Source organism: Mauremys mutica, chromosome 9 (genome assembly GCF_020497125.1).
Source record: "Mauremys mutica isolate MM-2020 ecotype Southern chromosome 9, ASM2049712v1, whole genome shotgun sequence".
NCBI classification, from domain to species: Eukaryota; Metazoa; Chordata; order Testudines; family Geoemydidae; genus Mauremys; species Mauremys mutica.
Genome location: NC_059080.1, coordinates 54,680,705 through 54,700,552, shown reverse-complemented (window position 1 = coordinate 54,700,552; position 19,848 = coordinate 54,680,705). Strand labels below are relative to the sequence as shown.

Genomic DNA, 19,848 nt, shown 5'->3' with positions numbered 1-19,848 from the left:
TTTGAGGGTTTTCAGCAAAAGGGGACATTGCTTGCAAACATTTCTGGTGTGTTGAAAGGCCCATTGAGCTGGCCTGACAAACTCTGCCGAGATCTGAGCATTTGGATGCTGTGCAGAAGGGCTTGCAGACGTGCCCAGCTCCCTAGATCTCTGCCTGCACGTTGCTGAAAAAATAATGCAGGCTCTGAACATGCAATTGGCTGCGCTGGATTGTGCCGAGTCCTGCACAAGCAGGGAGGTGTGCAGTCACAGTGCCCCTGATGACAGAGGCACCTGGAGGCTTGAGGGGGTCAGTTGCAAGGTGTGTTAGCAGATGCTAGCGGGCAGCATGCCTTTATCTAGCCCCCGCCGACTTCAGGGGAGTGGCACTGTGGGGGTCTGTTCTGTGGAAATGGGATCGGACAGGCCCTCTGTCTTGAGACAAGCTCAACACGAGAGTCCAGCAGCATTTGCCATGGCATTCACACTGCCTTCACATGGGAAGAGTTAAACACTGATTCATGCGTTACGTTCACCCTGACTCAAGAATGACACACCGGCTGACCCACGTTGCGGTGGCCTGGAACCCAGCCCCCAAGTGGTTGTGTGTCTGTCTGTATCACTGAGTCACTGCCCATGAGTATCAGCTGCTCCCTACGGCAAGCTGCCTTCCCTGGACCCAGCTACATTTCCCTGAGGGGGTGGTGTGTGTGTGGGAAGGGGCACTGCTGTGCGGAGATATTCGGTCTTCACATGTCAAAAGCCATGTGAGCAGCCGGGGGCTCAGCCTGCCCCTCACTATGGGCTCCCCCCGGACCCAAGGGGAGGAGCTGTGTCCCCAGTTACAGTGGAATGGGAAGCTGCCAATGGTGTCTATGTTCAGTATACGCTGGCTCAGCCCAGAGGAGGGAGAGTTCGTTTCTCCTAGGGGAATGAACGAAGAGCGGCAGGTCACCGCTGTCTTCACTGCACAGGTCAGCCTGGTGATTGGCGCCTGGGTCTGGGCACCTGGGTTAGCCCAGCCTGAGTGTGGGCTGGGCACCCCCATGACAAAGCCCTTCCCCCAGCACTCTGTCCCCCTCGTCCTGTATTCCTCGCATCAGCCAGGAGTGATGCTGGAGGCGGGGTAAGCTGAACAAGTGGAACTATTAAATCCTGTGCACTGCTGTCCACGTGGCTGCGTTGCATCCAGCCCAGCTCCCTGCACTGCCTGGCCTGCTGGTGTCCCCTCAGTGACAGTCCCTCCAGGGAGCATGGGCCCAATGACTCCAGTCCCGCTGGTCATGGTCCATCTTCACGATTTTACAGACACTGCGATACAGTCTGACACCCAGCTCCCAACCCAGGTCCCTCGGCCAGAAACTCCTAGCACAGAGCCAAGCTGGGCTTGTCTTTACCCAGACTCAGCTGGTCACAGGCTCTGGAACACACTTTGGTCTCCTCAGCAGGCAACTGCACCAGGAGCAACCTAGCTCCATCTTCCTGTCATCTCTCTCCAAGCCCAGCAAACTGTCTCTGGAGTCTCCTCCGTCCCTGAGGGGTCGGTCTCGGCATGGTTCTGTCCCTCCATTTGGGGGGGGATCTCTGTATCACTGTGGGCTCTCTCTGGGTGCTGTGTCTGCTGGCTCCCAAGTGTCTCCTCTTCCTTCGGGTCACTCGTCCCTCCTGTGCATTCACCTCGTGTGATCTGTGTGCCACTGCACTCCTTACCCCTCCCTTCTAGTACCTGCTTTCTCTGCTTCTTGGCCATCTCCTTTCACAGCATCTCCATTCTTCTGGCTGCAACAGATCTCCCTTTACTGGTAGCAGGGTTTTGGTCCTTCATCCCACTATTTCCTTGATCTGGACTGTTTGGCACCCCTGTGTGCCAAAATTGCTAACAAAGAGGAAGAAGAGGAGGAGGAAGAGGAAACAGCCTTGTGTAACAGTCTCTTAGCTGTTTTCATGGCTGATTCCACCTTTCTATTACTCTGGGGGTACGCTGCATCTGAATAGCACTGAATAGCGCTGCTTCTCCTTGAAGGAAAATACGTCTGCTCCCACCTGTTCCCATGGGTAGGCTGGCAGCTCACGTGGTAACACGGTCTCCTTCTGCTGGCGGCTATCATGTGACAGACAAGTGTTACACCCTTCTATCCATGGGCAGAGTTGTGTATCCATTCACAGCTAGTAAAACACACTCTCAAGCCGGACTCAGACAGCTGTCAATGCCCAGGTGTGAGGTGTGTATTTTTTGCCTGACATCTTTCCTTACTGTGGCAAGGAAAACAGTTCTCTGTCCTCAAAATATGATTCTGACCTACACTCTCAGTTCATTTTTCAATTGAAAATTTGGTTCTGCTCCTACCAGAAGTTGGCTTTCGTCTTCTGGCCTCTCTGGTTGGATGTCTTTTTCTGCAGCCTCTTTGGGAGATAGCTCTCCTGCCTGGTAGTACTTCAGGGCGGGGAATCCATTATCATTTGTTTCAGTGTGTCCAACGCTTGCTGCCAGTCCCACTCAATATCCTGCCTCAGGAACTGTTGTATGGGTTCCGCCACTGCCGCCAGAACTTGGACAGAACATTGTCGTTCCTACAAACCACTGCATCCCTTTCACACCCTCTGGAGCATGCTTTGAGCTTGTTGGGATCCACTTTCAGTGCCCTTGCTATGAGCTGGTGTCCAGCGTATGGCACCTCATGCTGTTTGATTGGCTTCTTTTTGGAGCTGAGTTTTATATTTTTGTCCCAGCATCGTTGTAGAAAAGCCTGTTTTCTGTCATTGTCTCGTTCAGCATCTGTATTGTTGCTCTCTTCACTTACAATGAGGATATCATCTGCAATTATGTTCACCCCAGGCAGTCTTTCCAGCACTTGGGTGAGTCTTCTCTGGAACACATCTGGTGCTGGGCTTATGCCCATCACCATGTGCAGCCACCTGTAGTGACCAAATGTTGTTGCAAAGGTTGTCAGCCAGCTTATTTGCCAAACCCCATTCCTTACATCAGAGACCATAAAGATTTGCCTTTGGAGAGTTCTAGCAAGATGGCATCAATGGTGGGCAGTGGATAGTGTCATCTTTTCAATCCCTGGTTCAGTGGCTTTGGGTCTATGCAGATGTGTAATTTGCCTGATGGCTTCTGTACACCTCCATGCTGCTTACTGAGGCTATACTGGCTCTGCATGTGCTATGATACCCCCACTCTGCAGACTGTTGAGCTCCTTGTGCCCCAGATTACACAGTGCTACCAGAGTTGGCCTTTGCGCTAAGCGCACAGGTTCCATTGTGGGGTCTATTTCCAGGAACAGCTTTCCTGCTAGGCCCCCGTTGCCTTAGAACACATCCCCAAATGCTTTTGCCATTGCCTCCATTGTCCATGGGACTCCTCCTTTTTCTTCTTGCTCTGCAGCTGTGAAATTCTGATGCTGCCCTCAGTCACATCCAGGGCTTGTACAGCTGTATGCCCCAAGAGGGGTCTGTGGTGCTTGCCATCTGCCACCACAAACTTCAGCTGGCCCTGGCTGTTGTTTTCCAGACTAGTTACTATGAGGTGACATATTTTTCTATGGGCTGCATTGTGCTCTCATTATTATTACATTATTAGATTGCACCTGCTCTTCGAAATGGGTGTGAGAGTCCAATTCACCTTGAGGAATCACATTTCAGGAGGCCCCACTCTTCAGCTGAAATTGCACAGGGTGTTTCCTTGTTAACATTGCAGCATGCACGAAGGTTGGTACTGTCTCCTCCTGCTTTCCTGTCCCAACACCTGAGCCCGATATGCCCATCTTGGACAAGTCTGACAATCTTTGGGGACCTTTGTCTGCTTTGCCCACACTGGTTCAGTTTGTCTTGTTCCTTGCAGTACTGTCCTAGCACAGGGCCTCTCTCTACCTGCTCAAGCCGTCTCCCATGGTAAATTCATCTCACGGAGCCCTGGCCACCTGCTCGCCTTTGCTGTTGTCTCATTGTACATACTTCTGGGGCTGTCATTCTTTCTCTTGCAGCTTCCACTGCATGTCCCATGGGTAAACATCTGTCTAGTCTGAGATCACCTTCCCAGAGCAGCCGCTCCCACAGGCGGGATCCCCAGTGCCGCAGACTGTCCTGTCCTGAATCAAGGAGTCTGACAAGTCCCCAGAATCACATGTGGCAGCCAGTGTGCGTAAGGCAGTAGCATAGTTCTTTTTTTGAACCCTGTCATCCTCTTGGCCTTCACAATATCCTCTGGCAAAGAGTTCCACAGGTTGACTGTGATTTGTGTGAAGAAACACTTTCTTTTGTTTGTTTTAAACCTGCTATTAATTTCATTTGGTGGCCCCTAGTTCTTGTGTTATGAGAAGGAGTAAATAACACTTCCTTATTTACTTTCTCCACACCAGTCATGATTTTATAGCCCTCTATCATATCCCCCCCTTAGTTATCTCTTTTTCAAGCTGAAAAGTCCCAGTCTTATTAATCGCTTCTCATACGGAAGCCGTTCCATACCCCTAATCATTTTTGTTGCCCCTTTGTGTACCTTTTCCAATTCCAATATCTCTTTTCTGAGAAAAGAAAAACTAAGGAAAAAAGAGATGGCGAGAGATCCTCCAAATATAGGGAGTAGGGGTGCTGTGCTACCCATTTTATTTGCAGGGGTGTCCTTCTGGCTCTTCCATGGGTGCACTTTCACCATGAAAAATGTACTGGGCTGTACCCTATCCTTCTGCTGCAGCCTCGTGGCAGGCAAAAATAAATGATACTTGGTGAGCGAGTGGAGCAAGTCCTTCACACCAGGAAGGAGACTCAGTCTCCCGTTACAGTGATTCAACCATGGCAAACTATTTTATCTTCCAAGTGACCCTGCTTTTTCTAAAGGATCTGAGGGGGGCTTGACCTGTGAGTCAGAGCTCTAGAGCGGTCTTGGGCTGTGTCGAGTATTAAATATCCCTGTCCATTCAGCTTTCCTGATGGTTTTATAATTGTGCACTAGAAAGCACATGGGGGCTATTCCATTAGAGAAGTATTTGTGTTTGCAGCCGTCTTGTTCAACCAGAAACACACTCTGCACCCAGGACACCGGACTGAGGGGTTCACGCTGGCATGCTTTTCCCCAAAGCTCCTTACACCCAGACACTGGTTAGATTGAACTCTGGTTTCTCCCCAGGCGGCTCCAGTAAAACAAGGACTGGATCGATGGGGAAGGAAGCTGCACTGAAGAGACAGGCGTCAACGGTGGCATGTGTGTCTCTCCTCTGCTGTGGGTTAGTATGTCTAGTGGTTAGAGTAGGACTGGGAGGGCAGGAGATCCTGGCCTCGTCATCAGTGGTCTTACTCAAATCACTTCAAACTTCTGGCCAACAATGTCAAAGGGGGGGAATCAAATTAGGCAGCTAGGTCCATACTGAGGCACCTGCCTGCCAGAGTGGCTCAGTACCTGCAGCTCCTGTCACCTTTAGTGGGGACCGGCTGAAAATGGAGCCATTCTGACAAATGTCTCATTTTGAAGCGGTCAGGTCTGAATACTGCATTTCTGCCCCTCCATTTCCCTAGCGGTGTGGTGGGGACCATCCCATTCACCCACCCCAGGGGCCAGCAGCACTGGTACAATGCCTGCCTGTGAGTAGTCAGCTAATCACCATTGCGGTGGTATTCCCCACATCAGAAGAGCTGTACAGGTTTCAGCAGCACCACCCCCTGTAGCTCACGGAAGCTGAGAGATTTGGGGATGGCAGACGCTCTGGAGTGACATCCCCCCGCTGGCTCACGAGAGGATGTCACCATCAACAGACATGATGCGGGAGGGGAGAGATCAGAGCCCTCAGGGGGACAGAGATGAAGAAGCATTTGGCACCCGAGCCTGAAATGGATTTAGGTGCCTGACTGCTGGGGTTCTGAGCCCCAGTGTGTCAAGGTACCGATTCCTTTCTCCGTGTCAGCTTGGCAGTTGGCCGGAAGACACCCGAGAGGAGGAGGGTGGGGATGAAGGCAGCCAGCCAGGCTCTTTGCTTACCTTGATAGAGGCGCCAGCGAATCTCGCCAGCTGTTTAATGTGTTGGCCTTTCTTCCCAATGATGGCACCCACTGCCTGCGTCGGGATGAATAAATTCACAACCTCCTGGGCCGGCAACTGAGAGGAGAGAGACAAACACAAACACAGAGCTCTCAGTCGGAACCCGGCCTGCCTGATGCTTTCCCAGCCGCTCGGCAGGCAGGGCAGGGTTCCATTTCATGGCTCTTGGACGCATGCAATCGGAGTACAGCTGATTTGCCCCCTGCGGGAGAAATTAAACCTGCAAAGCTGAGCATGTCTAAAATGCCCATGAAACCATGCTCTTCTCCTATGATGGGGTGGGAGGGTTCTCTTATTGTTATGCATTTCACTGCTTATGAAGACCTAGATATTTGAAATGTTACACTCCAGGAAGGCATCTAAATATCTGAACAGGCACTTGAGTTTTCAGATGATGCGTAAACAAGTGGGCACACAGAGCAGCATGCAAGAGATGCGACCTGCGTGTGGCACAGTGCAGCGAGCGATAGGGCAGGAGAGAGAAGCGTGGAGACAGCTGCGATGCAAACGAAATCCTCACGCACAAGTATGTGGACAGCTTCCATGTGCTCTGATCCGCACAGCCCAGAAAAATGAGATTCCTGGGCTGGAAGGGCCCAGCCTGAGTGCCTGCACAGAACAGACCGGAGACCCTTCCCCAGGGACTCCTGTGGGTGTGAACTAGGGACGATCTCCTAGAAAATGCCAGTCTTGATTTTAACATAGGTACGAGGACAGCTAGACTGATCTCGTGACGTAGCAAAGAGAGGCTGGGGTGGGGGATCAGGATGCCAGGCTCCTCCTTGATCCATCACAGAGCTGCCACGGGTAAGACGTCAGCCCCTGGGTAAGTCGCTAGGGCCCCCGGGATCTAAATGTCTTTAATTCTGGCTTTGAGAAAGGGTCTCTGCTCCCCTGCTGTGCTGCCAGGCAGGACTTTGCAGAAAGACCTGGATGCAGGCTGCCACTAATGCTGTACCAAAGCTGGGTCCCGTCCCCTTGCCAGCACCAGGGCCAGGCTAAAAAATTTTGGGGCCTTGTGTACTATGGTAATTGGGGGCCCCCTTTTCCCTGCCCCTGGGGGTGGGAGGCACAGGGGTGTCGGAGAGTGAACTACCCCACGTTCACTGCACCATGGCTCCCCGCTCTGGCCATCGGCTCTCACCCCAGCACGCAGGCAGGCTGCCCCCACCCACTGCCTGGCTCTGGGTTGGGTTTGTGCGTCCAGCGACTAGTCCTGGCTCTGGTGCAGGGCCCAGCGGCAGAACAGTAACTGTCCCCACAGCACCAATAAGGGGGAGATGCTGACATGGCTTTGCGCACACGTCAGCTTAAACTGAAGATCCTTATCCATCTTGCAGGGTTAACGACCTAACGAGCCAGGCTTGCTCAGTGAGCATTGGCAAAGGGCTCTGAGCCCTTTCCAGGGCAATAGGGGCTGGAACACTGACACGACAGGTTCACTGCTCGCCACGTAGGTGCACACAGCAAAGAGCGGGTCTCCGCACAGGCTCTCCAGCTGACACGCAGTCAGAGAGGTGAGATCTGGGGGAGACGGAGGGCCCAGCCCACTTCCCTTTGAACTCCCCTGGAGAACTGCAACTGGAGCAGACCCAGGTCATAACCACAGCTGCAGACAGAAGTCACCCAGATAATGTGGCTCAGACACACAGTGATACACAGGTCAAGATCCTGAACAAAAAGAATCTTCCCTTACTACCGTCGGGCCTGATCTTGCAACTCATACCCAGGGAATCACACCAGCCACAACAGGACTTCTCAGCCAAGCTGTGAGAATATGATGGGAAGTGTTGGTGAAAGGTCTAGGAGAGCCATTTCCATAAACAATCATCCGAAGCACTGCTGTGTATGACTGCGGAGCTAGCTGATGGAAGCCAAGCATATTATGAGCATCGCTTAAATGAACCCCCTTGCTTTTCAAACAGGCTGACTGAATCAGGGCTCATTCGGGAGGCTGAGCCTGACTGCCCTGAGCACACCGTGTGTCGCTCTGCAAAGCCCTGAGAAATGCTAGCGCCCCCAGAACGCAGTGTGATGGCTAGAAACCTAGGCCGATTCCCGGATACGCTCATGCAGGAAATGCTGGGGTGCTGCTACGACTGGTCATGGACACATGGCCCTTCCCCCTTCTGAAAGCCCTGTGATGCACCTGCATTCTCAGATTAGCTGACCCAAGTGACGTGCATACAGAGACCGCTGTGATCTACCCCCTGCCCCCAATTCCATGTCACACCACACTCATGCCCAGGGCAGCCAGGAGGCCACACTCACACACAGCGGGTGAGCATGGAGGCACACATCACAGCCCTGCTCTCCTGCTGCTCGCCGGCTGGATTTGCAGGGGAGTGGGAGGGACACACACCACCTTGCCCAGCAGGCTTTACCAGTGCCCCTCTGCTGCTCTGGCTTGGAAGACCCTTGAAGATGCAGTGTCCTCAAGTACATGTGCATCCCAGTGCTCAGAGAAGGACGGGCTGGAGGAAGGGCTGGGGGAAAGGCAATGTTACCAGCTCCTGTGGTTTTGGCATGGTGGTGAGGGAAATCTTAGCCTGCTACAACCACAGCAGCCCCTGCCTGGGTGATGAAGGGCTTTGATCTCCAGAGCTGGCAATTTCTGTTTCAAAAAGCAAAAGTCACCTCTCTGAAGCAGAAGCCACACCCACAGCTTTGGCTGGGGTTCCTATGCACACATAGCAATGTGGCCTCCTCCTCTGACTGCAGCTCCCTTATTCGGGGGCCACTCCACATCCACCAAGGCCAGGCAACTGGCCCCTTTTCGCAAGTCCCTAGTTAGTGCTGACATACCATGTTCTGCACACAATCTGGAGCACACCTAACACACCTGCCAGTTCTTAATCCAAACTTCCCTAGGATCCTTGAGATCCACCTAGTAGCCACGCGGCCGTCCCGGGCCAGTGAACATTCTCTCCTCATGGCTTCTTCACTTTTACCATCTGCATTTCTCATCTCGGCTGCTTCGTGCAAGGTTTCGATTTGGTAAAACCAACAATCCAATCGTGCCATGTTTAAAAGGTTCAACAATCCAACCCACCGCTGAGCGTTTCTCAAAGCCTCCTCCCCTAAGCACTAGAAAGAAGAGCATTTGCCAGAGGATGGGTCCCCCGTGTGTGTCTCTGACTGGCTAAAACACCATAATCATCATTAAACACTGCCAGCGTGGTGAAAGAGGGTGGGAAAAGAAGACCCCCAGATAGGGCTTACAGCAGATTTAGAGGCCATTTCTGCTGTCCTGGTAAAAGCCCCTGGTAAAAGACGCCCCTGGTAAAAGCAAGTACTGTTTGAGGCTGCTCTACACACAGTTTTGATTCTGATTTAGCTATTTCGGGTAGGGTAGGGAGTTTATATTGGTCTAGTGAAAGCGCTAGGACCCCTAATACAGACGCAGTTGTACTGGCACAGAACTGACAGGCAGAGCAGCCATTGGTGCATGCTGCAGGAAGGCACTGAGTAGATGCCAGTCCTGGTCTCCTCATCCAAGGGGCTGCACCCATCATTCATTCCAAGGCCCATTCCAAACCCAGCATCAATGGACACTGGCCCTTCTTCAGAGGGCCGAGTGGGGCTGTAGGAGTGAAGCATCAGGCTTCTCTCTGGGGAAATGTTGGCTCTTGGTCTTTTCCCGACTCCACCAGGGCTCAGCACAGGACCCCAGGTCACACTCCTTTCCTCACAGGAGCTGCATGTGGCTCTACCCCCGATGGGAACAAACACCCACAACTTCTCCCCCAGGTGAACAGCCTGGCCCAGAGGGGTGTGTCCATTATCTAGGACCTCGCCTGGGGCAGCTCCCAGCCCGGGGTTCTACCCCCCCGGAAAGGGCCCAGGCACAAAGACGGCAGCAGCAACAAGCTGCCCAGGAGAGCTGCCGTAGCAGCTCCCATGTGCAGCGGAGGAACAGAGAAACCACCTGTGGCCACGGCCATGTGCAAATGCCCGCTTGGAGCCCGGAGCATGCGACAGCTTTACAACCTCCCCAGGCATCAGCTGGCTCAGGAGATGGAGGTACCCAGCCTGCTCTGTGGGGGCCATGCCCGATTCCAGCCCAGGCTGGTAGCATTAGGGGCCTACATGAATTGTGTGGGTGGGCTCGGTCCGCCTCTCACTGGGGGGCGTGCGTATGTGTGTGTGGCTCAGTGTCCCAGCCTGGAGCCAAGCAGGGAAAGGGCCGGTGCCAGCAGGTGGGGTTGAGGTGCTCAGGGCGCTGTGTGGAGAGGCTGGCACTGTGCCAGGGCAGTAGATGAAGGGGCAGTGGCATCTCCAGACAGATGGTCCAGCAGGGTAAATTGTGAGGCAATGGCAGGGGCGGCGGCAGGGCGTTTTCGGGGAGTCGCTCATCTCTGGCTCATCCGTAAAGGCTGTGAGGCCTTCGTGGAGCCCTAGGCCAGTGGTTCCCATGAGGAGAAAACACGCTGCCTTAGCCAGCGGTTGGGGCTCTTGCCGGGGATCTCTTGGCTTGAGGCAGACGGTGCCTCTTCCTGAGGCTTTGTCCTGCAGCCCGATATACAGGCAGAGGCGGCTTCAGCCCCCCGTCTGTGTTCCAGCCCTGGCTGGCCAGATCACCGAACTGCTAGCTCCGTACTCATCCTGGGACCAGGCTAGCGCCGGGGTAGGGGCTCAGGGTCAGGGAGAGCCTGGCAATGAACCACTCTCAGGGGCAAAGCCCAGGAGCGTAAGCCCAAACCCCCTGGGGCAGACTCTCGGGGAGGCCAGCACTACAGACCCTGCTCCGGAGGGGACCCCAGGGCTGCATAGGAGCCACCAGGGCTCCCCACCCATGAGCCTCCTGTGGAGGCGCTGGGCTGGAAGTGCCTTGCTGCCCACACAGGCAGAGCAGTGACACCAGGGACCCGGTGCTCTCCTTGCGGCTCTCTGCATGGTCGTCAGAAGCACCTGGTGCCGCACTGCATCAGCCATCCCTCCTTTGCAGCAGCCGTACCCGCGTGCCCCTTGCAGGGAAAGGGCCCCCACCACTCTACACCCCAGCACGGGGAAGGTCCTGCCATGTGTCCTTGACCTGCCCTTTAAAAGGATCAGTTCATCACCCCCTTCCCCGCTGAGCACACATGGGGAGACAGTAAATGCACCATGGGCCACCTGGTGGGAGTGGGACAGACGGGAATTCTCGGGGGCTAAAAGAAAACCACAGCCCCTGCTGCTTCCTCCTGGTGGCTGGGTTTAAATCCCGGGGCTCGGGTTTGTAACGACATCACATCACGTGCAGTGAGAGCGCGCTACCAGGCCTCTGGGTGCTGGGGACTGGAACAGCTCTGGCACCAAGGCCTGCGGAGACACAGGAGAGGTGCCCAGGCTGTGCCGTGCTGCGGGGGAGCCCTGCACGGGAGCCGATGTGCTGGCTTGTGCAGAGGGGAGCGGGAACGCACTCTGAAAAGGACTCAACGTTTCCCTGCAGGCATCTGGATTCCACAGCCTCATTTCCAGTGGCCGCGTCACTGCCGCCGGCTGCCAGGGGGGCACTGACCTGGCACGCTCGCTGCAATGGCAGAGCAGCACCGGACAGAATCACAGCCAAGAGAGCAACGCGGCGGCCAAGCAGGGCGAGCGGTGCCAGCATGGGCAGAGTGGGCACTTACAGAGTGCTGCTGTGGGAAGGCGCCAATGGGGGAGGCTCCGTACAGACCCGAGAGGTATGCCGAGGGGCTCTACGGCAGGAAAGAAAACACAGTCAGTGCAGGTTCCCAGACAGCACGGTCCATATACACCGCACCTGTGCTACGTCCGGGGGCTGGCTGCTGGGAATCTACCCCCAGCACCTCGCAGTGTGCATGTACACCGGCTTCCCTGCGTCCCCTGCGTTGCGCATGCCGTACTTCCTAACACGGGGGGGCCAAGATGAACCGAGAACCAGGCCTGAGGAACAACCAAAACCCCTGCTGGGACCCAGCAGAAATGTTGGCTCCCTCCCCCAGGGAAATCAAAACTCCGGGGCTGATGTAAACGAGCCCATCTCCACTGAAACTGATGGAGATGGCCATGCAAACCTGGAGCATATCCTGACAACCCCCCCGGGGGACCCCCATTCACAGCATGGCTGTGTCTGGTTTCTGCAGCACTTTAGCCCTCAGTGGCTCACCCAATGATAGGCTGGGGAGGGTGCTCCCCAGTGATGCTAGAATCTCTGTACATTGCTCTACAGGGAGCTCTCTCGTGTTCCTGCTAGCACAATATTTCCAGGAAAATACACTAGTCAGCCACACCTGGCGTCTGACAGCGTCCCCCTGGGGAGAGCCAGGCACCACAGGAGGGGTCCCAAGGCTGGAGCCTTGTTGTGAAGTGGAGAACGAGACAAGAGACAAAGAGAGAGAACAGCCAGGGTTGCGCAGGGGCTGGCACCCAGAGTCCGCAGGGTGCTGCCCCATGAACACACCATGACAGTGCTCCCTGTATGAGGGATGGATGTGGGGGTAACTGATAACGGCCTGACCCTGCTCCCACTGAGCTCAGTGGCATGGGACAGCTCACGCTCAGACCTTGCAGCTGACCCAGAGTGCACAGCTGAGCCATGCGGTGGAGTTCTGGCCTGGCTGCTGACGGGATCAGGACTGTAATAAAACATATCACCAACTGGTCCAAAGGAGGCAGCAAAAGGCAGGAGGAACCTTATACTTTGGCGAATGGCCCTGAGGAGGGAGCAGGCTGCACTAGCCACCTGGTCCTGCAGAGAGGAGGAAGTTGGGCATGAGGACACAGTGAAAACAGCGTGATCTCAGTCACCTGTAGCACTCCCTCCCAGAAGGAAGAGATTCACACAGGCAGGTCTAACCCTAGCCACAGTTAAACTTGGGGGACATGAGGAAAGGCAGCGGAACCAGAGAAGGGACCAGGGTGTGTGAGAAACTGAGGCCTGGGCTACACTATAGCTGCCTTACATCGACCTGTGTCAGTGTCTACACTACAGCCTTGCTCCTGCCAATGTAAGTGCCTGACTGCACCCGCAGGATAACTCCACCTCCACGAGAGGCGTAGGGCTTATGTGGTGTCGTTAGGCAATGCAGCGTCTCTGTAGATGCTGCCATACTTACATCAGCTGTTGTTAGTCAATGTCACGGGTCCACACTGAAGCTGTGAAATTGACAAGAGAGGCTAGTAGGTTCCTTGTTGCGAACCCCATGCTGGGCTCAGCGTGCGGGGGCTCCAGCTGTGAACCCAGCTACCACCCGGGCTCTCAGCTCCCCAGAGAGCTAACCAGCTGGAACCAGCTGGAACCCTGGCAGCCACCCAAGCTCTGGATGCTGAGCTCCTCACTGCGAGCCCGGCTGACCCCTGCGGCTCCTGGCGCCCCACTCCCTGCTGGGAGAAGGGCAGACACCTGGGCTCCAGGCACGGAGCTCCACACTTGGATCCTCGGCAGCTGCTGGACTCCTGAGAACCGGGCGTGGGGGTAAGCTCGGGCTCTCAGCCCCCCATACTACCCCTCTTCAGTAGGTGGAAGTCTGCCTAGTGAGGACACACACCACCGACAGCATGGTAGTAGGGATATGAAAAACAGCAGTAATCACTGGGGGGGCTATAAATTGAACACAGGTCGACTTAATTTTGTAGTGTAGACAAGTTCTGAGTGTGACTCTCCAGCTGCTGCAGCAGAGCCAGGGCATAGCAGGCTGGCTGGGATTACAGAGCTTTGCGTATGACAGCAGCAAGGTAACCATGCTGTGCTCAGCACTGGCTCCCATCCTATCCATTCCTGTCACACTCACAGCTCCCCTGGGCCTCAGGCCCAGCCCTCAGCTCCGCATGGGCCCCCTGTGCAGGCTGGGCGCGCACTCAGGGGGAGACAGTCTGGTCTCTTGGCTGGTATGTTCTATCCCTGCCCCTACCCTGTCTGGTCTGTGTAGACTGCAGCCTTTTCCATCCAGAGGTGCTGTCCATCCAGTGCTAGGTACAATGGGTCTGGGACCACGAGGCACTACTGCAAGCCACAGAACACGCTCTACAGAGGGGAAACTGAGGCACAGAAGTGAAGTGACTTGCCTGTGGTCACCCAGCAGGTGAGTGGCAGAGCCAGGACTCCCGATTTCCAAGCCATTGGCCTACCCACCAGGCCATGCGGCCAGCTGCCACGCTGTCCTACATGCTCACACCCATAAACACACACTCAGAACAAAAATGGCAGAGGGGCCTGCTGTCCACCAAGGGTCTGTCTCCAAACACCCCACAGACAAACAGCATCCGAACAAAGCCCAAAGCCATTCTCAGTGCGTTCACCCTCCCAGAGAAAGCTGTTAGAGCTTGAATAGTTTGGAGGTACAAGAAACAGATGACTTGATGTGTGCACGTATTGACGAATACAAGACATGTGTGTGCCTCACCAAACAGTGCTTTTGTGGGAGACCCGCACAGCTCTGCTGAGACATCCTCGCCTGTTCTCGTTATGTATTTCATTAAGTCCATTTTTGCAATATCCTCAACAGAAACATTGCACAGCTCTGTGGGGCTTTTGCTGATCTGCAGCAGCCTCAGATGGTGTCACCTGATATTACTGTGTGCGACTGACACAGGTGTCTGCGTTGCCTGCCATATCACTCGCTAGTGGAAGAAATCTCTGCCTGAACACCGGGAGTGCCTGGCCCTCCAGGAGCAAAGACTGCAAACACAAATGGCTTCTACATGTCCTGGCTTATTAGAAGGGATTTAAAGCCACCAAGTGAAACATCTAAGCCTTGATTCCAGGAGCATTAATTCCCTTCAACTTTTCAGTCACCCAAGCATCTCCAAGCAGGCATATTTGATATCAAAGTGCACATGGATGTATTATTTGGCCTTAATTTGCAATAGGATTTCCACAGAGGATTCTCTCCCTTTTGGTTGACTGAACTTTATACAATAGATGTTTGCAAATCACCTTACAAAGGCTTTGATAAAAAACCAAACAGAGCCCAGTTTGTTGGACGGCAGGGTGAATTTTAGCCCTTTTTCTAAAACAGCGTGCATCAGATCTTCGGGGGGCTGATCACAAGCAGCTGTCACCCTCACTCATCGCAGGAGAGCTGCAGGATACAGCCAAGCGTTTGCAGCTCTTTCATGTCTGCTATGACTGTACAGAGTGACACAAATGACAGGCTCAGAATGCACAGTGACTAACGACGCTAGTTGCTTGCAGGACAATTTGTCTGGGTGGACGGAGGCAGAACTGTACCCCTCAGACAGAAATGCACATGCACAGCACTAATACACAAGTCTGCATCCCCCCCATCCTCCCGCACACACCGCCCATGCACACACATGCACCCTCTGCTTCCCAGGAGAGCTCTCCTGAGTGGCACATTCTTTCAATACTATGCCCTGTTTCTAATTTCACTCCGTTCCTCACCTGTTGCGCATATACCGCTAGAGGTTGCGTAACCTATAGGTGTCAGAATGGGAATAGGGCTTTTTACCTTTCCTCCCCCTTTGCCCAAGAAACATTCCAGAAGGGAAGGAAGTAGCTTAGTGTGAGAGCTCTCCACTCGTGGTGAGACTGACAAGGAGAGGGCAGGGAGCCAACGCTTGGCCTGGAGCACTTTTTATATTTGGCATAATAAATCATTTAATTTTTCTCTAAAAATAAACGGCCAAGTAGCCTTGCTGGGGCTTTGGGGTCACAGGAGTTTGCTGGGAATGTACACGCCTCCCTTATATCATGTGCACGTTCCCAAAGTAATGCACCAGTCCTAAGAACTGTGAACATCGACATGCAGTGCTCATGAGCAAAACATACACACACACACACACACAAATACACCATGCAGAAAAGCATGGACACAGATACCAGGACTTTGGAGCTGTGCTCCAGCTCCGCTCCAGCTCCAGGCAAAAACCTGCAGCTCCACTGCTCTGGAGCTGCTCTGCGCTCCAGCTCTGGGCTCCGCTCCAAAGCCCTGACAGATACACACACACGCTGGTTTTGCAGTCAACATTTTGTGTCCTTTCTGCACCATCACCCAAGTATTTCAACTCTGAACGGTGTAAAACTCACCATCCCTCTCCAATCACTTGGCCGCTATGGTTTTCAGAAAAAATAATAAAAGTAAATAGACTTGTTCTCAGCCCCAAATATAGTTACAGCAGCTGAACTGAAATGGTGATACGGACTGTTAGATACGCCGTAGCTCAGGGGTTTATCTGCAGGAGTTAAAAGCCATCTCTGTGATTTCCTCCAGTGCTATCCAAAATCAAGAAGTTATCACTCCATACCAGCAAATCAAGCTGATCGTACAGCTTCCATTGTCAATCCTCTCAACATGCTCTATCTATGCATCTCTGTCTGCGTACTGTGCAGGCAGATTAGGAAGAACACAGCTCAGAATACACAGTCACTTATCATATATGGCTCTGGGCTCTCTATCACCTTTCACAAACGGATGCCAAGGTAGCTGTCCCAGCTCTGGACACACAGGCACAGAGAGTGAAGTGTCCACTCCAAGGCGTGTCTGGCACCTGCCAGGGCAGTTTTTGAAAACTGGTCCGATTGGGTTGGTTTTGCCTCACGTCTCCAGAGAGTGCAGTGGCTGTGCGTGTCATCATAATCCCACCCCTGGAGAGGCACTGCTGCACCGTTAACGGGGCAACGCCAGCATGGCTGGTTAAAAAATTATCCCACTCGTTTTGAAACGATCAAGTAATAAACACAGTTCCCATGAACTGACATCAAAGTCGTCTGACACCCGACAAACGTACAGCCCTCCTCCAAGATGAAACCATTCTTCAGAGGTATGGTGTATTACTCAGCATTACTCACACTAGCTATGTCTGCTTTATGGTATTTCATCCACTTCCAAGCCAAGGGCTGCTCTTCACCCCTGCAGGAGCCTTTCCCAGTTCTCTCTCGCTGCCACCTCAAAGAGCCTGGCCCTGCTTCCTGAGAATCACCCTGCATGGGCTCTGTTGGGGTACTCAGATCCCGACTTAGCCAAAGCAAGGATGGGCATGGCCAGGAAGGCTGTTTCCGAGGTAACCCACCCCAAGTAATTCAGGCTTTTACAGAGGACAGCACACTTAGAGTTGCACCAGAAATGGGTTGGGAGGCAGTGCAGAATGAAGCGTGCAGAAGTCATGTGTCTGTCAGCCCACCCCACTTGAGAGCTGGCCACAGCACATGAAGCTTCTGAGTGACTTTCAGCTGTAGAACATGTTATACCAGGAGAGCATGGAAGAGCCAAAGTCACAGCTGAAGCCTGCCCCTAACAGGCCACCCCAGATAAAGGACTCCCTGGGGTAGCACTGCCCCGTGGGAGTTCCGGAGCGGTGATGGACACACACAGACAAAGGCTGTGAAGACCCATCACAAGGAGGAGGAAAGATTCACAATCTTCTTCACAGAATCACCGAAATGCGGGGCTGGAAGGGACCTCGAGAAGTCATTAAGTCCAGCTCCCTGCGCTGAGACGGGATCAAGTAAACCTAGATTATCCCTGACAGATGTTTGTCCAACTGGTTCTTAAACACCTCCACAACCACAACCTCCCTTGGAAGCCTGTTCTGGAGCTCAACTACCCTTATAGGTAGAAAGTTTTTCTTCATATTTAACCTAAATCTCCCTTGCTGTAGATTGAACTTCTTGTTCTACCTTCAGTGGACCTGGAGAACAACTGATCGCTTTATAACAGCCCTTAAAATATTTGAAGACTATCAGGTCCCCACCTCAGTCTTCTATTCTCAAGACTAAACGGACCCAGTTTTTTTAACCTTTCCTCATTGGCCAGGTTTTCTAAATCTTTAATTATTTTTGTTGCTCTCCTCTGGACTCCCTACAATTTGTCCATGTCTCTCCTGAAGAGTAACGCCCAGAATTGGACACAGTACTGCAGCTGGGGCCTCACCAGTGCCGAGTGGAGCAGTACTATCACGTCCCGTGTTTTACATAGGAGATGCCTCTCAATACATCTCAGATTGATAGTAGCTTTTTTTGCAGCTGCATCACACTCTTGACTAGAGCCCCAGATCCTTTTCAGCAGCCCCGACACCTCGCCAGTTAGTTCCCATTTTGTACTTGTGCATTTGATTTTTCCCTCTTAAGTGTCGTGCTTGGCACTTGTCTTTATTGAATTCCGTCTGTTTGAATTCAGACCAATTCTCCAATTTGGCAAGATCGTTTTGAATTCTAATCTTGTCCTCCAAAGTGCTGGCAGCCCCTCCCACCTTGGTGTCACCCCCAAATTTTATAAGCACTCTCTCCACTTCATTATCCAAGTCATTAATGAAAATATTGACTAGCACCAGACCCAGGACTGAGCTGTACGTGTCTCACTAAATACAACCTCCCAGTCTGACAGCACACTATTAATGACGACTCTTTGAGTAGGTCTTTCAACCAGTTGTACACCCACCTTTATAGGAATTCCATCTAGATCCCATTTCCCTAGTTGGCTTACAGGAACGTCACGTGGGACTGTGTCAAAGCCTTACTAAAATCAAGCTCTTTCATGGCTACTACTCCTGCCCATGCACTCAGCCAGTAACCCTGCTCTGCTCCTGCCCAGCTGCACCATTTCTGTCTGGGATGAGCTTTTGCCTAGAAACCTCGCTCACTCAGGCACTAGGAAAGCAAGCAGGCTCCAGAACCTGGCTTCACACTGAGCTGAGAATCACCAGCTGGCCATGTCTCAAAGTCTACAGTGGGATGGGTAGAGATGAGCGAATCCAGAGGGTGCCGGATTTGGTTCATCACTACCTCCTTTAACTGTTCCATAGCCTGAATCCTGGCCTTGTTACTGTTTTTAATTCCCACTGACTTCTGCCTAAGCAGCTGCTGAGTATGGACACTAGGTCTGGGCCCTGTGTAGGAGCGTTTGACGTGAACGCCAAGTGTGCTTATTTCAGGGTTTGCAGGGGTGTGTGCAGAGCCTGGGATCACCCACCACCAATACGTGCTGTTCTACAAGCTTGTCACCTGCAGACATGCAGACCCCAGCCCCGCCCCCGCCCCATTCCACAGGCGAGCTGGGTAAGGGAGCACACTCTGCACCCCCGAAGAGAAGCACAAGGTGCATTGCTCCTGCTGGCGCAGTGCAGGTCCATGCTGCTCCAAATGCAGACCAGAGATTTAAAGCCACAGCAAGCCCTTAAAGGAAAAAATACGTACGAAAGTACTGACCTACGCCTAACTGGGAGAGATTATACACAAGTCTATACAGTGCTGGGGCGCTGCTTCTCCTTTCTGGGTACCCAGCCTCAAATATAGCACGTGAGGCCCCATCCTGCTGGGAGCGCCAAATCTCCGCAGGCTGAGGAAAGTTGTGGGCGCCTGAAGAGCTCATACTCCTGCAAGAAGCAGGATCTCCCTGGTGCTGGAGCCCCAGGGGGGGAGGGATCAGGGTATAAACAAATCCTCCCAAAACCATCAAGAAAAAAAATCAGTGCTCTTATACAAGAGTGTATACGGGACACCTCATGCCAAAGCCATAACTTTCCTCACTAGAGGGTTAGCGTGAGAGTGTCTCCTCCTAACCCCACTGAGCTAGGGGGACACCCCCCCCACAGGCCTGGCCTGCCGGGTACTCACCGCAAAGGGGTTGTAGGAGGCAGCTGCAGCAGCTCCGCGGGCCCCCGCTGCAGAGGGCAGCATGGACAGCCCTGTGGAGAAGATCCCCAGTGCGCTGAGGTTCAGCCCTGGGATCAGGTTGGCTTGTTGCTAGAAATGCAAAACACAGAGACGTGGAAAACATGGAACAAATGGGGGGAAGTGGGGAAGAAGAGGGGAAGCCACACGCGCGGAAGTGCCCAATGACTCCTACATGTCTGCCCAGACAGCTCGATCCAGTAGGGCCCGTTCTGCATCAGCCCCATGACGAGCAGAACCGCCTGCAAACACCCTGGGGCCA

At 53.4% G+C, this 19,848-nt stretch overlaps 1 protein-coding gene across 2 annotated transcripts in view; it reads right to left on the bottom strand.

The window, feature by feature from the left end:
* IGF2BP2 (insulin like growth factor 2 mRNA binding protein 2) overlaps positions 1 to 19,848 on the bottom strand; it is a 103,991-nt gene that overhangs the window by 7,387 nt on the left and 76,756 nt on the right. Inside the window, exons 10-12 of one of the 2 annotated variants that reach the window (XM_045029762.1) lie at positions 19,530 to 19,658; positions 11,623 to 11,691; positions 5,951 to 6,067 (exon numbers count right to left, since the gene is read on the bottom strand). In XM_045029762.1, the coding sequence (XP_044885697.1) occupies positions 5,951 to 6,067; positions 11,623 to 11,691; positions 19,530 to 19,658 (315 nt within the window). The remainder of the gene's footprint in view (positions 1 to 5,950; positions 6,068 to 11,622; positions 11,692 to 19,529; positions 19,659 to 19,848) is intronic. The other variant, XM_045029764.1, reaches the window with a different exon arrangement.